The 20,522-nt window shown below is 40.3% G+C and overlaps 1 protein-coding gene across 1 annotated transcript; it reads right to left on the bottom strand.

Annotated features, from left to right (window-relative positions):
* Positions 1-1,310: 1,310 nt before the first annotated feature.
* SPTSSA (serine palmitoyltransferase small subunit A) lies at positions 1,311-19,539 on the bottom strand. The gene is made up of 2 exons (XM_088829494.1): positions 19,361-19,539; positions 1,311-1,859 (listed from the first exon to the last, which is right to left on the bottom strand). Exons 1-2 carry the CDS (start codon positions 19,461-19,463, stop codon positions 1,756-1,758), a joined length of 207 nt encoding a protein of 68 aa, XP_088685620.1. The 5' UTR covers positions 19,464-19,539; the 3' UTR covers positions 1,311-1,755.
* Between the last annotated feature and the right edge of the window lie 983 nt (positions 19,540-20,522).

Genomic DNA, 20,522 nt, shown 5'->3' with positions numbered 1-20,522 from the left:
CTCTATAAGGCTAAACTTACCTTCCATCTATCTCTCAGGTCAGTGTTCCATAACAACCATTGGCTATACAACAGCAATTTAATGGATTTCAGCGGAGTGAGGATGAATTAAAGATTTCTGAATAGAGGGCGAAGACAGATTATCTGGATATCCCTGTCAACTAATGATTCTTGACTTCTCTTGTTTTCAACCCAGCAGAGATCCCGATGTTAGAATCTACTTGTCAATGATTAAGAGGAGAGAGAGGATATCAACGGGGAAAGCCAAATTTGAGCACTAATTGAATAAATTCATACTTACATCCTCATATTCATTATTTCACTTGAGATCATCTACTTTTAACCACTTCAAAATCAAATTATATATTACCCTCACTCTCCCTATCTAATGGTGATGATACCAATTGATTCTTTAAAAATACCAGACTTTCAAATATCACTTAGTACCTCTGGACTAGAAAATGCTTCAAAAGTCTAATCTGTACAATCTGATGCCAAAAATATTTAAATTTTTCTAAAAAAAAAAATAGCAAAGCATTCTGGGAGGCATGCTTTAAAAAATGTCTAATTTTTTAAATTAGCAATACTTTTATGTTGACAGACATGTTAAAATATACTTACGGCTTATTGGCCCACAGCAATCAATTCAGAAATATAAATATTAGATCAATATTTAACCATCAAGGGGAAAAAAAATACTGCTACGTCAGCTGGTTTTTCTCTCTTCGAATTTAATGAGTTTACATCAAAAAATTAGGTAGTCATCTTACATTTACGGAATAAAAATCTTTTTTAAAAAAAAACAATACAAAGAGTGAGAGGATTGTAACCAAGTTTACATTTCTTTTTGTTATAGTTTGTAACAATTCATCTCATCATATTGCAATGTGCAAATGCATTTGCAGCACCCATTACAATCATGAAACTAAATTTAAGGAAGTACAGTGCTACTAATGGCCCTCAGAAGAAGCTCATTTACCTTCTGTTAAAAACTCTATGGTATATAAGCCTTACATAATAATGCTACTTAATCACCATTTGTCACAAGAACCATCATCAAAGTTTTCTGGAAATGAGTTCACATGTGAATTAAATATTTAAAAGGTGAAATGTTCCTTATTTTAACTTTAGTGAGATCTTCCTTTTTCATTAAGAAACACTTTATAGTTTTAAAGCAAAAGCTGATAAGAGTCCAGATAACTAAAACTGTACTCCTGAGTTCAAACTTACAGATAAGTCTTTTGTAAATAGTTCTCAATAAAATATCCTCCCTCCCCAGCCCCCTTGCCCCAAATCTTGAATTTTCTTACAAAACTTTGGTCAAGAGTATAAATATTTCCAGGCAGATATGTATGCCATACGATAGCAAGAACAGTAAAGCCCAACTAATGACTTTAGGTTTTAGAAATAGAAGGCAATTAAAATGTACTCAAAGTTACATTAAGAAAAGCTTTCACTGGGTAATATTGAAACAGTCACAAAGGTTAAGAAAATACTGATATCAAAGTACAAATGACTACAATGTTAAAATAGACAAAAACTACTATACAAGAGCCTCTTTTAAAATTAAAAATAAAGAACACAACACATGAGTCAGGATCGCTTTCCTGTTCTCCTCATGAATTTTAGTCTTTATATTCATAGGGTTGGTTATGCTGACATCTAGGAGAGTTTCTTATGACATCTGATGAAGTCTCTTTCCAAATTCAGGCGATGGGTCTTCCCTAAGGAGCTTCTTGACTTGGTCACATGTTGGTCATTGTACAATTTCAAAGTAGTGCAGTATCGCCATGATGTGCTGAGGCATGAAGATGTATCCTGTGTACAGTGCCATCCCCACGATGGAGACCAGCATGGAATCTGAGTCACAGTTAAGGAAACGTCATTTTATTTTTCTCAGTTTATCTAAAACTAAATTCCCCAATTTTTGCAACTGTTTTGTGTGGAAGTACCCACTCACTTAATTCTTTCTCACCCCTATCAAGCATTTATAGAGAACAAATCACTATATAATTATAGCTGCTCACCTGAACTATGCCTGACACCATTCTAAAATTTTGTAAACAATTTTGGCTGCCTCAGGTTTTAGTTGCAGAATGTGAGATCATGTAACATGTCCTTGTGACATGTAAACTCAGTTGCAGCATGAGAAGCCTTAGTTGCAGCATGTGGAATCTAGTTCCCTCACCAGGGATTGAACCTGGGGCCCCTGCATTGGGAGTGATGAGTCTTAGCCACTGGACCACCAGAGAAGTCCCCATTCTAAATTTTTTAAGTTCATTTTATCTTCACCATCACCTTACATGGGGCATACTATTATTCTCCCTGTTTTATTTCAAAATATCAGGCTGCTTAAAATGAAGCAGAGAAAGTGACTGTTCAACCTAAGAAACAGAAATGTACAGGAATAAAATTATACAGTATTTAATGACTGCAAAAGGTCTACCAACGTGAATAATAAGAATGTCTGATCCAAAAATTTTAGAATTATTTAGACTAGAATGCGGCTAAGATATTGACTTTAGGGCCAAAGATAAGATCGATCATATACTAGTGACATAAACTGACAACACCTGCTATATTAAACACATATTATTCTCACTAAACTTTGCAGTGTCAAAAGTCATCTTGATAACCTAAACCACAGACATTCTGCACTGTGGTCCTTTCTCTGCATTCCAAAAGGAATTTAAACTGTACAGACACAAGTCAACAGAGAGTCCTCCTGCTGGGCCACATGAAACACTGTTAACAAGAATTACGTAAAACCTAAGGATTTCCAAAGGGAGTGTCTGCTTCTGAACGAGCACTGTGTTTTAGTCCCTCCTTCATTCACATCCTCAACTTCCCCTCCCCCTGCCTCTTGTCTTCCATAGTTCAGTTCCACATACTGGTAGTTCTGTCATACCTTACATTCCTCTTTGAGAAGACAGAGTTTAAATAAACAATGTGTTTACTACCAACCAATATTTGTATAACAGTTTAGTTGACAAATCTTTTATGTATTATCTCACTTGACCTTTACAGCTTTCAGCTTTCCTGTGAAATGTTTATTGACTACCACTCATCAGAGACTGAGAAAATACTTGAGGGGACTTGTCCAAGGCCACCCAAGAAGCTATCTTTAGAGCTCAAACCTGACTCAAACCCTAAGTTCATTTGGCAAACATGGGTGAAAAGTCTCCCTCAATGGTTGCTTTTTGAAATGCAATTAAAATCACAATGATTTGGGGACTTTCCTTGATGGTTCAGTGGTTAAGACTCCACGCTCCCAATGCAGGGGGCAAAGGTTCAATCCCTGCTTGGGAAACTAAGATCCCACATGCCACACAGCACAGCCTGAAAAAAAAAAAAAATCATGATTTTATAGTGGGATCTCACAGTCTTCATGGGAGGGGTCAGCCGACATTCAGACAACCTGGACACAGGAATATCCCAAAGCAGGATTTATGAAGAAGATGGACAGGCCTTTGGAAATGAGTCACTAAAGATGGCGGTGGAGGCCAGTGTCACATCTGGAATGACAGCAATGACCCTGCTAGGGGTGCCTGAGTTAGTGCTGCTGTCCCTGTGAAGAACTTCACAAGAGGAAGGGTGTTTGCAGGAAGGAGGTTGCCCTGGGGGAGGTGGAGCTGGCCGCCTTGGTGGAGACGCAGATGTCAGGTGTAGGTAATGTCCACCCATGACAATTTTTTTTAACTTACTTTTTAGCCCCCCCTTAACTCAGTTCTTTCTTAAACAACCACCCTGTATTTACCACTTAATTTCTTTTTAAAAAAAAAAGTTTATGTACTTGCTGTTTCCATATTACTGTTTATCATCCACACGACCGTATGCCTTCTATCCCTCCAGGCTATAGACACCCGCAGGTCACTGATGACCTCCTACTAAACCCAATGGCTATTTGAATTGATGCCATTTTCATCTTTCCTCTTCAAAACTCCTTCGACTCTGGGTTGAGGTACTTCTCTGGGGTTCTCCTTCCTTCTCTCACATCATTTTCCTATTTCACTGGCTTTTTTCCCCTGTCTGCCACTGATGTGTAAGATGGTTAATGTGCTTTTCTTCCAAATATCCACTCCACTCCTCCTGCTATACAGCTGTTGTGTTCCTTGAGTGGATCTTATGCTATCCCATCTCCAGGGACAAGCCCTGACTGATCTGAACCAATTAAGATCTTCTCTTTGTAACAATGCCCACCCCCAAATCTGATCAACCAGTTCTAAGTTTAAGACTTCACCAATCCTAAAAGAAATCAATCCTGAATATTCATTGGAAAGGCTCTTGCTGAAGCTCCAATACTTTGAACACCTGATACAAAGAGCTGACTCATTGGAAAAGATCTTGATGCTGGGAAAGATTGAGGGCAGGAAGAGAAGGGGTTTAACAGAGGATGAGATGGTTGGATGGCATCATCGAGTCAATGGATACCAATCTGAGCAAACGCCAGGAGACAGTGAAGGACAGGGAAGTCTGGCATGCTGCAATCCATGGGGGTCACAAAGAGCTGTACACGACTTAGCAACTGAACAACAAAGATAACAGCAGTAGCAGCTTTCATTCCGTGAATATCTAGTGTGTACCTGGAACTGTGTTAAGCCTTTCAGTGAGTTTAAGCAACATCCCAAAATCAGAGTAAGCGATGGAGCCAATTCCAAACCAAATCAATCAAACCTCCAAAATGTATTCATAACCATTACACTATAATACCTTCCTATGAATGAGAAGTCCTGTTCATCCAAATAAAACCTAATCATTCTCTCAGCGACTCATCTCCTCTTAGATGAGGCTTTCCCTAGCACTCACTTTTTCCATTCTTACCCCAGTGTCCTGACAGAAGCAATTACTCCCTGATGTCTGTCAAACTCTTTATTAAATGTCACAGTGCTTATACCCATAGATTTATTTATCTCATCCAGATTATCAACTCCTTGGACACAGGAACAATGTCTAATCATTTGTATCTCCAATATCTAACATAACACATGCTTAATCAATGTGTGATGAATAAAGGCATTGCTCAAGAAACATTATTTGGCCCTGGATTCACCATAGTGCTTTCTATATATTCCACACATGTACTGTGGCTGACAAATGCTACAGTGACTACAGCGAAGAGACACAAAATCATTTTCTAATCTATATTTTCAAAATGTTTTTTGGTTTTTTACAGTTTTTACATAAGATTTATGAGTGTCTACACCAAACAAATGAAATGACATAGTAATAAAATTCAGGTCATTGGCTCAAATTCAAGTAAGAAGTAATTACTAAAAACAGCCATTTGAATGATTATATTACCTACTCTTTATGGCACTATAATCCTTCAATTGAGTATGGAGAATGTATCAGTTATGGAACATGCATAAATTTAGCTTAACAGAGACTGTTCCACATAAGATAGGAATCTGAAACTTAAGGTCAATTTTGTGAACACTAAATTCTCAAATCTTTAAACTTTTCTTTGCATATAAAATCAGGACGTTTTTCTAAGTGAAACAAGAACTTACTGAAACTTGAAAAGATTTTTTTTTGCCTGGTTAAGATATTCAACACTAGAGTTCATGACATTCTATAGCATTCTGTTGTGATGAATACATATGGAATAAGAGGACATATGTATACCTGTGGCTGATTCATGCTGATGTTTGGCAGAAAACAAAATCCTATAAAGCAATTATCCTTCAATTAAAAAACAAATTAAAAAAAAAGAATAAATGGCAATTATAAAGCAAAATTCAGGCAGTGGATACTTAATGGGGTGAAATGGGAAGAGGAAGAAGAGAGACCCGCAAGAAAGGGGCATAAAGGGGCTTCAAATGTATTAGTAATGTTTTTCTTCAACTAGTTGGTAGTATGGGCACACTTTCATTATATTATCCTTTATGGGGTTTTCTGCATGCTGGAATAGTCAATAACTTTTTTTAATAAGTAAAAATTGCAAAGGAAAATGTAACTGTATATCATACTAGACTAAAAGCTATTTGAAGGATCTTTGACAAAGTTTGGGTTAGGCATCATTGGATCTAATTTGTTACTAGGAAATAAACAGAAAGCCTTAGATCTTAGAAACAGAATAAATAACTCTCAATTCTGACAAAAATAAAATTACCAAAAGTCACTTGAACCAAGATGCAAATGCCAATTTATTAGCTGCTCGAAATAATAATAATAACCCTAAATTTATACCCAGAGCCACTTATTAAACTTTTATTCTATTTCCCTCAAAAAAGTTTCTATATTCCGACCCCAGTTCTCCTACGTATTTTCAGAATCATAATAATAACTAACTCCCTAAAAGTAAGTTTGCTATACAATTAAATTTCAAAATTATTTCCAAAAATTATCCTAAAGCTCAACCAGAAGAGAATATTTTTCTAATTGAAGTACATTTGATTTACAACATTTCAGGTATACAGCTAAGTGATTCAGATATACAGATGGATTCTTTTGTGGATTCTTTTCTCCATTATAGGTTATTACAAGGTACTGAATATAGCTCCCTGTACTATACAGTAGATCTCTGCTTAACTAGTTTATATACAGTAGTATCTGTTAAACCCAAATTCCTAATCTATCCCTCCACTAAATAAGAGACTATTTAAAACTGACTTAACTATACAATGAAACTTATAATAAGTGAACAAATAAAACAATGGGACCATGAGGAATTTCTACTGGCCTTAATAATCACCTTGCAAAACATGCAAAAAGAGAAGAAATGCCTTTTATAATAGCTTTCTACAAATGCAATTTAAGCAATTTCAGCCAGGTAGTTCAAATAGCTCCAAAATACCGAGTTGAATATTCCCTAAGATTATGCTTGGCACCATTTATAATGGCAGGCTATTGACACTCTTAGACCTTGGTTTTATTGTGACATTTGTAAGGCTGGGGAACATGTGACCTTTATCTCCTTAGAAATATTCTCCCAAACAAAGCTAAAAGTATACTCTCTAGAATACAACAGCTATTATTTGCTATCTGAGTCCTTGAGTGGATTTCTCAATCCATTGCATTCTTTTAACATACCTCTCAAATTTTAAAGTATCCTTGATATACTGTAAAGTTCAAGAAATGGATACTGGAATCACCACACCACTAGAAGAGACCTAGGTCTGAGCTGCAATTCTACCAATCCCTGACTATGCCAAAAACTATCTGATTACTAGTCTCTTTATCTATAATATGAGGAAATACATAACTTACCTTTCAGTGTTGATAGAAATCTATTCTTTAACAAAAGGTAACATAATCTTTATTGAAATTACTGTTTTAAGGCTTGGGCACTTAACACTATGACTCAGACCTCTGTTTGGAAATTGCGCAAGGTCACTCTGTTATTAGCTTGTTGTTAATTTATAGTATAATCCGAGGGCATCACAACCTCTCTGAACCTAAGTTTCTTATCCATAAAATGAAATCCCTTCCTACATCAACATGTTCAGATTCCACTTGCTTGGAGAGGCATTTAGGCACCATTTCTCAATCATCTAATGTAATCCTCTGTTTGAGACATTGACACACACACACAGATACACACAGAGAAAATGTAAATAATCAGTGCTACATAATACACATATATTAGAAGGTGACATAATCTATACATAATGCTATATAATATACAAGGTGATAGAGAAATCTTTCTATTTGGGCTTCCCAGGTGGCTCAGTGGCAAAGTGGTAAAGAATCTGCCTTCCAATGCAGGAGACTTGGGTTCAATTCCTGGGTTGGGAAGATTCCCTGGAGGAGGAAATGGCAACCCATTCCAGTATCCTTGCCTGGAAAATCCCATGGACAGAGGAGCCTGGTGGGCCACAGTCCAAGGGGTCGAAAGAGAGTTGGACAGGACTGAGCAACTAGACCACAACCACCTCTCCATTTACCAAGCCCTTACTGCTGTTTCCACAAGCATCAGTTAGCTGTACAAGACTGACCAGGTTCATGCTTTAAAGTTGGCTCCATGATTCAACCAATAGAGAACTAAGCTAGTGAAATCTAGACTAACAAACGAAAAACCTCAAGAACTAAAAAAAGTCTTTTCTGTTTTATGTGTATGTAACTGCCTCTACCACTGACTTTTGAGTGCTTAAGAGGGAGTGCCTCAGCCGCTCTTTGCTTCTAGCTGTAGTGCATTGTTAGACAACACCAGGACTTCGTCAATCATCAAGAACTGAGCAGATAATGTATAAAATAGATAACTAATGAGAACCTACGGTATAGCCACGAGGAACTCTACTCAATGTTCTGCGGTGACCTAAATGGAAAGGAAATCAAGAAAAGAGGGGATATAAGTAAGCATATAGCTGATTCACTCTGCTACACAGCAGAGACACAACATTGTAAAGTAACCATACTCCAATATAAATTTTTTAAAAAGAGAACTGAGCATACAATGCGCCAAGATTATGCAGGAACTGCCAATAAATGTTTGTTCAAGGGCTGCGTGAAAAATTAGAGTTTATAAACCTGGACATAACTTAAATATTTTATGGGTTCAATGGATTAAAAAGCAAATGGATGTGAAACCATACATCTGTGTATTGTTTTCTGTTTTCTTTAACAGGATTCCCCAACTAATCACGAGCTGGTAAGTTCCCAGCTAGATAGGAAAAATAAAGACATTTTGCTCATAGAAGGAATTGGCCACCCTAGGCCTTTTCCCAGCAACCTAAAAAAAAAAAAAAAGGAAGTCCTTTAAAATACATCAGAAGATTGCAGAAACTAACATTCCTGCCCTAACCAGTAACCTCACACTATCACCACCTACCTTAGCAAACTGTTCGCAAGACTCTGGAGAAACCAAAGTTAGTTCCTCACTGGGAAAAGAGTAGAGATTTCTGTTCCAGTGGGTATGATTTATTCCTGTTCACTAAACAGTTTCAATGTTTTCAGTCTCTGAAGGCCCGGGTCACATCAAAAAGCAGAGCTAAAGTGTCATTTTTCAATCTTCTATTAGTCAACCCAATCTTCTATTACTCAAATTCCTTTTGTAAAATCACCTCTTTAAATGCTACTTTTATCCTTAGACATATTCAAAAGTTTTGATAAATCTAATTTATTTTAAGGAACCATTTGAAAGAAAACAAAGCATCTGACAAAGTATAACCACAGGCTGTTTGGTGAAGAGCAATCAAAGTTCAAAGGGAAAGCAGGTGTCAGCTGCTGAACAATGCTATGGAAAGGAATCTCCCTTACTACTGCAGGTTTTGTCCCTTGACCTCAAAAAGAAATGTGCTCAGTCTTGTCTGACTCTCTGCAACCCCATGGACTATAGCCCGCCAGGCTCCACTGTCCACAGGATTTTCCAGACAAGAATACTGGAGTGGGTTGCCATTTTCTTACTGCAGGTTTTGTCCCCTGACCTTGAAAAGAAATGCTAAGAAAGCTTATTTTGGGAATTCCCTGGCAGCCCAGGGGTTGACTCCGTGCTTTCACTTCCTGGTCATGGAACTAAAATCCTGCAGCCTCAGAACACTGCCAAATGTTTTGAAAAAAAAAAAAAAATTTTTTCCCCCAAATATGTCACTTTTGATACTTCTGGTTGCCATAAATGAAAGCAAGTAGAAGATACTGTTCAGAGTATGTCAGCCAATTTGATATTCTTGGGCCATAGTAAAGGATATCATGGGCTTCCCTGGTGGCTCACTGGTAAAGAATCCACCTGACCATGCAGGAGACGTGGGTTCAAACCACTGATCGGGAAGATCCCCTGGAGAAGGAAATGGCAACCCACCCCAGTATTCTTGCCTGGAAGATTCCATGGACAGAGGAGCCTGGCAGGCTACAGTCCATGGAACTGCAGAATCAGACACAACTTAGCGACTAAACAACAATGAAGAACATTACATCAGCATCAGAGGTTAATGTTAGCACGCAAAACCCATTCTCTGAGCTTTCTGTAGTGGTCGTCATACCTAAGTATGGAAATTGATTTTAGAACAACTTGATGATGAACTCTTTAAAAACTAAACAAACAAAAAAGTCTGCTGCTAAAACCAGAAACAAAACTGTTCAATTCTGAACTGAAACCCTAGAAATGGTTTGTAGGTCTGAGCCCAGAGACAATGAAGCTATGTACGGATATATCTCTTTTTAATTAGAGCCTCTGTTAATCTAACTGAAGATCTGAAGTCCTGGAGTCAAGGGGTGGGGGAGTGAATCACCTGTTTGCTCTAAAATATAATCTGTCCTGCTATAACACACTTCTGAAACGTCAATCAGCTCATACATAACTAGGATTTCTTTCATATGGGATTTTTTTCATAAATTAGGGAAGCCAGATTAGTGAGAAAAGAATACTAATCTTGAGCAAGAAACATCCCTCAGCTCAGTGGCTACAAGTCCTTATAGCTCTATTTTAAGAAAATTAAAAATTAGCATCTGCCCCAGTTCTTCCTCTCCAGAAAGGTACAGCTCCCAGCTGGAAAAACTCTCCACTAATGACAGAGCTACACTGTCTGCCTGCACCTCCTCCTCCAAGCTAGCCCACACCATCTCTGTCACACCCCAGCATTTCCAATCAACTCTGTCCATCAATTTTTAATGTCCCCTGGGGCAGTCTCCAGCCTGCTTGCCCTGGCTATCCAAGTAATCCCCCCAAAAGCTAATCATTGTGCTCATTTGAAGTTGCATCAGTTTTGACGAGTCTGCGCCAATGGTATTTTCCCATAAACTATCTTATTTGAGAATTTTTTCAGAAACACATACAACACGTAATGGGGTTCACCGGTGGCTCAGCAGTAAGGTATCTGTCTGCCAATGCAGGAGATACGGGTTCGGTCCCTGGGTCGGGAAGCTCCCCTGGAGGAGGGCATGGCAACCCACTCCTGTATTCTTGCCTGGGAAATCCCACAGACAGAGGAGCCTGGTGGACTACAGTCCACAGGATCAAAAAGAGTCATAGACAACTTTGCAAGTAAACAACACCATGTGATGCCAAAATTCCTGTATTAGTAATAGTTCTTTTCATAACTTTTGATCATAAATATTCCCTCTCATTCCATAATTGCTATTTTTTAAGCACTGGAATTCATGAAAAGTATACATCGTTCATTAAGTAGATCTTCTGGAACATGTAGCTTTAATCATTAAATTTGAGCATTGGGCTTTTTTTTTTTCTTTAATCTAAAGAATTTACCTTATCCTTACCCCTAAGCATCATAAATGTTAACAACACTCAAACTCTGAGCTGGGGTGGGGGAACGAGGTCACAAAATCTTTACGAATATGAAGCAGTAGAGAGAGGATCCACATTCACCTCTAATGAAAAATCACTTGTATCACACACTGAAACACTGTAGATTACATGTGCTTTGTCCCCTCAACCATCAACTTCCCATGACTTTCCCTGACATCCTAGTACAGGAGACCTACTTTTTGTGTAGCACTGTTCTGGTCTTTTGTTTCGATTTTTGTTGTTGTTGTTGTTGTTCTGCTTTTATATTCCACTTTTCTCAAAAGAAGAGGTGGGTTTTTTTTTTCCCCATTAAGGGAAAATAATATCCTAAGGAGTACAAATACGGGATAGTCTACATTCTCATGTAGCCAGCCAAATATCCAGGCAGTGTGAAACAGGCAAGAGCAGCAAATTTCAAACTAAAGCACTGGAGCCCTGGAGCAACTTTTCAAAGCGTTGGATGAGTTAGGGGAATCAGTTTATAAATCTTCAGCTTCCACTGTTTTCTCTCCTCCAGCTGATCTGAGAACTGTGATCTGGTAGTTCTCCTTCTCATCACCCCCTCCTCACTTACAATTTCACTGCTCCCACTTTACTTCCAGAATCTTACAATCACGCATTTCCCCAGGCCATAAAATAACGTCTGAGACAGCAAACAAAGGAATGGTGACCAACTTCTGCCATACTTTATCTCATTCAAGTTACAAACTTCTGGCACAGCTCCAAGCCTCACCTATCTGTGTAATAACATGAATTAGGACATGAGACACCTTTCCAATCTGGACCCCACAAAATGCCTCCAGCAAACACTGTATATAGAGAAGGGCCATTCTGCCATTACTGAGGCAGTGGCCAGAGAATCCACTGCCAACATTCACAAGTGTACCCACGGAGTCGGCTTCAAGAAGCATGACCCTCAGGCATGAAAGAGATCCAGAAATCTGACATGAAGGAAATAGGAAGTCCAGATGTGCGCAGTGATACTGGTTTTAATAAAGCTTGGCCAAAGGGATAAGGAACGTCCCATAGTGTATTCACGTGTGGTGGTGTGGCTGTCCAGAAAATGTAATAAAGCTAAAAATTCACCAAATAAGCTCTATACATCGGTTACCTATGTACCTGTCACCACTTACAAAAACCTAGAGTTAGTATAGATGAGAACGAACCACTGATTATCAGATAAAATAAAAAAGCAAAAAAATTTTTAAATATAAAACAAATTAAACAGCAATGATAACAAGGTGAGACAAGAATAAAGGTGTTTACATAAAATCATTTGGGCAGGAAAATGACACTGAGTTGTTTTTTTTTTTTTTTTTTTGCTGCATCATAGGGAATGCAGGATCTTAGTTCCCAGACTAGGGACTGAACCCATGCCCCTGCATGGCGAGTGTGGAGTCTTAACCACTGGAACACCAGGGAAGTCAGATGTTGAGGCTTTTCTGACAGAAATTTAAGACTGAGTTCACCTACCTGGCCCAGCTTTGCTAAATCAGATCATGTGATGAACATTTTCTACGAATTGTATATGGGAAAAAATCATAGTTTTAAGGTTTTAGCAAAAATACAGTACTTTTTTAAAAGCAAAAAAACAAAAACAAAAACCTCCTGTTATTGTCTAAATTTACTATGAAGGATTTCAGATGTCATCTTAAATGAGTGAGAGGATAGCTAGTATGTGCTTTGTGTTCTATTAGGGGCTACACAAACAAAAAGTCTGAATACCACTGGGCTGGAGAATTGAAGTATTAATCTCTCAGTTACAGTTTTTCCTGCTTTTGCTTTCCTCATTGAGCCCCCTCCCTGACAATGGAAAACTGCCTTCATTCCTAAAAAAGGAAGACAAAAAAGGAAATGGCATACAATACAAAAGAAAGATTGAAGGTTGTTGGGAAGAAACTCTCCCTACCTAAGTTGGAAGGTAGTACAGAATGTTCAGGTTATTTTGAGGAGGTTATTTGGAAATCTTATTTGACTTGAAAGTACCTTGATAAAATCTTTCTAAAAGGCATTAAGCTTACTTACTAATAATTTTTTTCTAGAAGTAACTTTCTGATATTAAGAATTTTGCCTAATCACATGCTGATTTTTACTGGAAACCTATTTAAATTGTCAGATGGTTCTATATTTACAAACATTTTCTTAAAAAAAGGAGCTCATTAAGAAAAAACAGGTTCTAGTAGAAGATTCTTGGTGAATTAGGGTTTTAATAATTCACTGACTAGTTCAGAGAAAGCTCTACCAAAGAGACAGACAATGGTACTCACTGGCCTACATATAGGGGTTTTCTTTGTCAATTTTGTTCTGTGTGCTGTGTTTATTTACAAAATATGCTTTATAAAGAAAATATACAAAAAACAGAGTCACTTAATTGTAGGGAACCATATCAATCATCATTAGTACCTCCAAAAGGGCGTAGCAAAATATATTCCTCAAACAATTGTCTACTGGCTTATAAAAGCTTTGATTTCACCAAACTACACACACCAAAACAACATCTATTATTTTCCAGGTGTTCATAGGATGAAGACGCACAGGCAGCTGATGACAATGGTTGCCTCAGGGTGGCTGGGGCAGGGGTGGGAGGAAGACTTTCACCATCTACATTTTTGCACCTTTTGAGTTTTGATCCATGAGGATGTGTAAACTATTTTTCATTTATAATTCAAGAAGGTGAATTTTCTGAACTCTCAGACACACTAATTATTCAAGTATATTCAGATGCAAAGAAAAATCCTTCTCAGTTCCAGCTTTAGACATTTGAGGATACAGCAAAAATCTAAGAAAATAAACTAGTCACTGCTGAAAAGAACATGTGAAAGCGAAAGTGTTAGTAGCTCAGTCGGATCCGACTCTTTGCAACCCCATGGTTCCCACCAGGCTCCTCTGCCCATGGAAATCTCCAGGCAAAAAAACTGAAGTTAGTAGCCATTCCCTTCACCAAGGGATCTTTCCAACCCAGGGATCGAACCTAGGTCACCTGCATTACAGGCAGATTCTTCGCCATCTGGGCAACCGCTAAAAAGAACATACAGCTTTAAAAATGTAATGCTGGGGCTTCCCTGGCGGCCCAGTGGCTAAAACTCTATGCTCCCAGTCAGAGGGTCCAGGCTAGATCCCTGATCAGGAAACTAGATTCCACATGCTACAATTAAACTAAGATTTCACATGCCACAGCTAAGACTCAGGGCAATCAAATCAATCAATAAATAACAAAATGCTGGGGAGGGAGGAGGGGAAACAGTTGGGGGGGGTAGTGACAGGTACAAACTATTGGGTGTAAGACAGGCTCAAGGCTGCACTGTACAATGTGGGGAATGTAGCCAATACATTGTAATAACTATCAAGGGAAAGCAACCTTTAAAGCTGTATAAAAAATTTTTTACAACTTTTTAATTAATTTTTTAATTTGAAAAAAAAATTTTTTTAAGTAATGTTTTTTTCATGATCATTCAAAGCCTACCTCAATCCAAAACACCTACCTTTGCTTCCACCCTTCCTTCCTCTGCTGCTGCTGCTAAGTCACTTCAGTCCCGTCCGAGTCTGTGCGACCCCATAGACGGCAGCCTACCAGGCTCCCCTGTCCCTGGGATTCTCCAGGCAAGAACACCGGAGTGGGTTGCCATTTCCTTCTCCAATGTGTGAAAGTGAAAAGTGAAACTGAAGACGCTCAGTCATGTCCGACTCATAGCGATCCCATGGACTGCAGCCTACCAGGCTCCTCCATCCATGGGATTTTCTTAATTTATTCCAAATCCTGCAACCAAAGTAAACCTTCTCAAACTTATAAAGCTAGATTGAAGATTTCCCTGGGGGTACAGTGGCTAAGATTCTGTGCTCCCAATGCAGGGGGCCTGGGTTCGAGCCCTGGTTGGGGAACAAGATCCTACATTCCCCAAATAAGAGTTCATATGCTGCGGTGAAGATCAAACATTGAAGATCCTGAATGCTGCAACTAAGAACTGGAGCAGCCAAATAAATAATTTTTCTTAAAGTTCAGATTGGATCACTCTTCTATCAGAACTTCCAAGAGCACCCCTTTTTACCAAAATTAAAAACCAAAGTCCTTACAAAGACCTCCAGGACTTCCAATGAGCCTGACCTCACTGTCTACTACTCTCCCCAACGCTCACTCTGCTTTAGCCATATCTGCCTCAGTGATGGCCTTCATCCATGCCAGGCAGCTATGGACTCAGGGACTTTGCAACTGCTATTGCTTCTGCCAGCTACTCTCTTCCGTCAGATTTCTAACCTGCTAACTCCCTCACCTCCTTCATGTTTTCACTCTCAAGTATGCTTTCACAATGAAGCCTCTCCTGATATCTCCTTTAAAAATAGTAACTCCATCCTATCCACACATTTCTTATCCCCTTTACCTACTTTTGTTTTCCAAAATGCTTACTACCTAACATACTATATATTTCACAAGTGCAGAGTCCTAACCACTGGACTGCCAAAGAATTCCCACATAGTTCACTTATTATAAAAGTTTCCAAAGACAAGGATCTCTGTCTCATTTGCTCACTGACACATCAGAAAAAGCACCTAGGCCAGCATCTGGCACAAAGTATACACACAGAAGTGTCCAATTAATAAACAGCCTCAACCTGCTTTTCCAATTGTACTTCCCACCTATTCTGCCTTAAAGAATCTGTGTTCCAGCCAGTCAGCCTGGCATACTCACTCACCATCCTAACACATGTCTGCACCCTAGTCCACACCTTCTTCCCACATGGGGAAAATGCAGCCAAACCCTCAGATACCTCCCTCTGCAATTTCTCTAATCGCTTTTCCTGCCCTGGGTCCCAAAGCAGTCACCGCCCAGCTCTTTCAGCCAAATGGGGTGAGGGGGTTGCAGGAATCTATCTGAGAATTTGTGTAGATTCTAGTTTTTCCTGAACTTGGATTTAATTTCCCCAAAGGAGAAACTGAAGTTCATATTCTTGGAAACTCAGAAGAACTCAGTACATTGAAAAAATTTTTAATTAAAATAACTTTAAAAAATCCCATTCCTGGGGGGGTGGGGGTGGGGTGGGGGGTGTGTGTGTGTGTGTGTGTATGTGTGTGCGCATGGTTTCCACTCAGAATGAAAAGAGCTTTAAGTCTCAAGAGGAAAGGGAAAAATGTATATTCCTATGTTTTCTTTTCCTACTTTATCCAATATTTAAATGTCAGGGAGAAAAACATGTCAGTGAAAAAACTGTTACTGGACCTCAGTGACTCTACTCACAAGGTATGAGCACCCTTCACCTCCAGAACTCGCACTCCATGCCTAGGAGGCCTTACCGGATTGGATCTGACCTCTCCTGCTTCTCACCCCACTTTCCCCACCCCGATTGCACAACTATCCTTGAAACACGAAACACGCCAGACACGCCGGTGCTTCAGGGCATGGTTGCCATTCCTGCTACCTGGAATGCTCAATCCCCTGGGATTTTCTCCCTGCTTAAATCTTTCTAAATGTCTCCTTCCTGAACACTCTAGCTAAAATCAAAGAACATGACTGCTTCCTTGGTTTGTATCCTCATCTCTGTTGGTTTTCTTTCCCTCCATAATATCTGTAAGAACCTAATAATCTATATTTTTATTTATCTAGTGGCATTAGAATATTTTTATATTTTATTTGTAGGCAAATCCCTACTCTCTAGAATGGGCTTCCCAGTTGGCACATAGTATCTGCCATTAGAGAGTATATAATACTTGTGGAACAAAGAATTCAACAAATGTACATATTTTACAAATGAGGGGACAACAATGCGAATTTTGTAAACATCTCCAAAATAAAAGAAATTCTTTCAACTGACAGCTTTTTCTACTTCTTTAAGTTTGAATATAAGAACTGAATGTTGTTCATCAGAAACAGTCCAGTTCCAAAGCTACTCTAAAAGTGGCTAAAATCAGTACTTCTGGCAACATATAAGCAAATATTTGTCAAGCATTATTTGTGTGCAGTAACGTGTGGCTGAACATCAACAACAAAAAACTCTTTCCTTGAAGAAATCATGGTCTCTCTTTCAGGAGGAATCTAATTTCAAACATACACCAAAAAACTGCCCACATTTTGCCTAAAATAAACTAAAACATAAAATGCCATGGAAACATAAGAAGTCATAGAAAGGTGGCAAATATAATCCAGTGATAACAAAATACAAGTTTAGTTTTTTTTTAATTAAAAAACAAGGCTAAAATAATTCTTATGTATGCTTCTAATTATTTTAACAAAGTATCTTTTAATTTTCCATCTCCCTTCAACAGCATGGTTACAATGTTACTCAGTGTCTCACTGGTTACAAAACCGGTCTTGGTTACAAAACCTGGTCTTTTCCTTTCCCACTGATGACTTCCAGGAGGCAAAGGGGACTTCTGAAACATGTTAAAGCTTCCCCTCAAGAGGTGGAAATCAAAAGTTCCCAGCAGATCTCTTTCTGGTTGTTGCAGATCTCATTATTTTTTGTTTTTTAGTTGAAATCATGTGGTTACATAAACCAATGAGAAGTCAAATGCTTCAAAGGCAAAAATCCACAGAGGTACTACAGACAATTTCATAATTTATTTCTCCACATCAGGCCCCCAAAGCCATCATGGAGCTATTTATAGGACACTGTTACTATTGCAACATAGTACAAAAAAGCCTTACCACCACTGACACTATAGCATTTATCTATAGGCCAAAAAAAAAAAAAGGCTTCAAGACTAAAATCATGAGTGTAGACTCTGATAGTGGGGCGTTACATTCAACTTCTGATTTCTTAAAGAATTTAAATTTACCACAACACTGTTTAAATTCACTTTTTAGTAATTTTAACTAAGTCAAGAGGCGGTCTCTATTTTACTATACACTTTACAAGGATGACCTCATGCACTCCAACCTACAGAACTTAAGAGTGAAATTAAACTGAAAAAAAAAAAAACCTAACTAAACTACAGCTACAAATAAATGGTTCAGGAAATTAGAGCATGCTTTACATTCAGATTTTACATTTAAAATATGCATTTTGGTTCTTAAATTCCAGGTTTGGAAAGAAATGCCAACAATAATAACACTAAATGTCCTTGTAAAGCAGCTAAGATGCCTCAAAAGTGCTGAAACAGAAGACAGCTTTGAGTACAATCTTATCCTAGTTCAAATAAACATTTTTGAGGCTTGGAATGAAATTATCTCACTCTACCACAATGCAACAATGTATTCACAAAGTTGTTCTGAAGCTACTTCAACTAAACCACATTAAAGACGAGCGGCCCTCCATGAAGCATGCTTGCTTTGTAAAGTATTTGTCTCATATTGGTCCTCAAGTTCTTTTTTAAAAAGTTCTATCTCATATTAGTATTTATTCTGCAAGAATAATATCAAGGAACGTCAACATAGATTCAAGAAGCCTTTCTTCACAACCATGAGTTATTCATTGTGGTTATTAAAGTTAAGATACAGGAAAAGTGCTTAGCCCAGTTGTTTGGCTGGTAGTAAACGCTCAGTAGTCATTAACAAGTAACTATTAGCTATCTACGAAAACACAGTTTCAAACACTTATCTGCAAATAACCATAAATTCCTTTTCGGGCTCTCCTGTTCCGCACTGTGCAAACAGAAAATCAATGAGTAAAACACACTTTTAAAACTAACCATTGAAGATCAAAAAAGGTACAATTAACAGAGCTGCTTTCAAAAACTGAATTGGGATGCCATAAACACAAATTCACAACCTCACTTGAAGGCTGATAAACAGGTTAGCATTCTCATTAGGATCGAAGCCAGCTAAATCAGGGACAGTTAAAGGTCAAAAGCGCCCAAGCCCGGAGCGCTCTGCTCCACTAGCCGGTCCCCGCCTCCCACAGAAACAGGAGACCGAACCGACGGCTGGCGCGGCCGAAGAGCAGGCGGGGGCACACCCGATAGACGTCTCCCTAGCGGATCTCCTCCAGTAAGACGCCTCTATCTCCGGTCTGGAGACTCACCCGCGGCCGCTGATCTCAAGAGTTCTCGCCCTCCCGGCCCGCTCCCAACCGCAGAACGCCACCCGCGCGGCCCCCACACCGCGGCCCGCGTGTCCGTCGCGCAGAGGCTAGTCGGCGCGCAGCTCCCGCGCGGCCGGCCCTCCGCCCTTCCGCCTGCCAGGCCCGGAGCCCGAAAGGATGCCGCCCCGGCCCTCCGCGCCCCCACCGGCCCCGCGGCCCGGGCAGGATACTGAACACAGTCCGCTCCCAGGGCTCCAGCATGTAGAGCGCCGTGACCAGCAGGTACTGGTAGTAGAACCAGGACATCTGCTTCCAGGCCCGCGCCAGCGCCATCCCCGCCACGCGCCTCCCGCGTAGCAGCCAAACGTCAGTCTGTCCGGCCGGCCTCCCGCTAGCGTCCTAGAGCCCCCCGGCCGCCAGGCCCGCCCGCCCGCCGCCCCGCGCCCATTGGCCGGCCAGGCCCGGAGCGTCACCCGTGGGCACGCCCAGCCCCGCGCGCTCCCGGGCCGCCGGCGGCGAGCCCCGCCCGGCCGCGCTCATTGGCCAGGCCCGGCCTCGCGCCGCCGCCGGCCCCCAGCGCTTCCCCCTCCCGGGGCCGCGCCCACGCGAGCCCGGGAACTGTCCCCGCGAGAGCGCCCCGCCCGGCCTCGCCCCGCGGCCGTTGGTGGGCGGGACCGTACTGCCCGCCGGCTGGAGCGCGGGGGCGGGTACCCCCACTGGGGCCCAGAAACGCCAGTCGCAGAAATAATCTGTGGCAATAGCTGTGATGCCTAAGACGTCCTAATGGGCTCGGGCATTACAAGTTGAACAGGGACTTGTTAGGGTGCTTAACTCGTGCAGTTTACGACCTAGAGAGGGAGACAGGCATTCATCACACCAATGCAATTAAAGCTGTGATCGGTGCAGAGGGAGAAAATAAGATTCTCCGAGAGAGTGTGCAGGCGAACATCCGTCACTCAAGGAGGTCATGAAAGGTATCTGTGAAGAAGTGTCTGCCCACCTCTCTTAGTAGCTGTAGGTGCCCTGCAGGTCAAGGCCGGGAGAAGGACGCTGACTGGTGGGTTCTGCAGATGACAGATTGCTTGAGATCCGTCGGTGGGGCAGATATTTCCTGGAGATGCGCTCTTAAATGTTCCGATTTTCCCACTGACAAATGGGCCCCGACGTCACACACACCTTCAGGAAGGAAGACGCGTGGTTAACATGTGAAATGATACGATTAAATGGCCTGCTATTTAAATGTTAAAAGGTTTATACTAATAGGTTAAGTAGCCTGGTGGGCTACAGTCCGTGGGGTCGCTAAGAGTCGGACACGACTGACCGACTTCACTTTCACTTTTCCCTTTCATGCATTGAAGAAGGAAATGGCAACCCACTCCAGTGTTCTTGCCT

This window comes from Moschus berezovskii, chromosome 21, assembly GCF_049115385.1.
Source record: "Moschus berezovskii isolate FMDL1 chromosome 21, NW_MosBer_1.0, whole genome shotgun sequence".
NCBI lineage: Eukaryota > Metazoa > Chordata > Mammalia > Artiodactyla > Moschidae > Moschus > Moschus berezovskii.
The sequence above is the reverse complement of the archived record's forward strand: the minus strand, read 5'-3'. Positions and strand labels throughout refer to the sequence as shown.

Coding starts and splice junctions, on each gene's coding strand:
- SPTSSA (XM_088829494.1), bottom strand. CDS start 19,463: ATGGCGCTGGCGCGGGCCTGGAAGCAGATGTCCTGGTTCTACTACCAG. Junction 1,860..19,360: donor CTGGGAGCGGACTGTGTTCA/GTATCCTGCCCG, acceptor ACTGTGACTCAG/ATTCCATGCTGGTCTCCATC.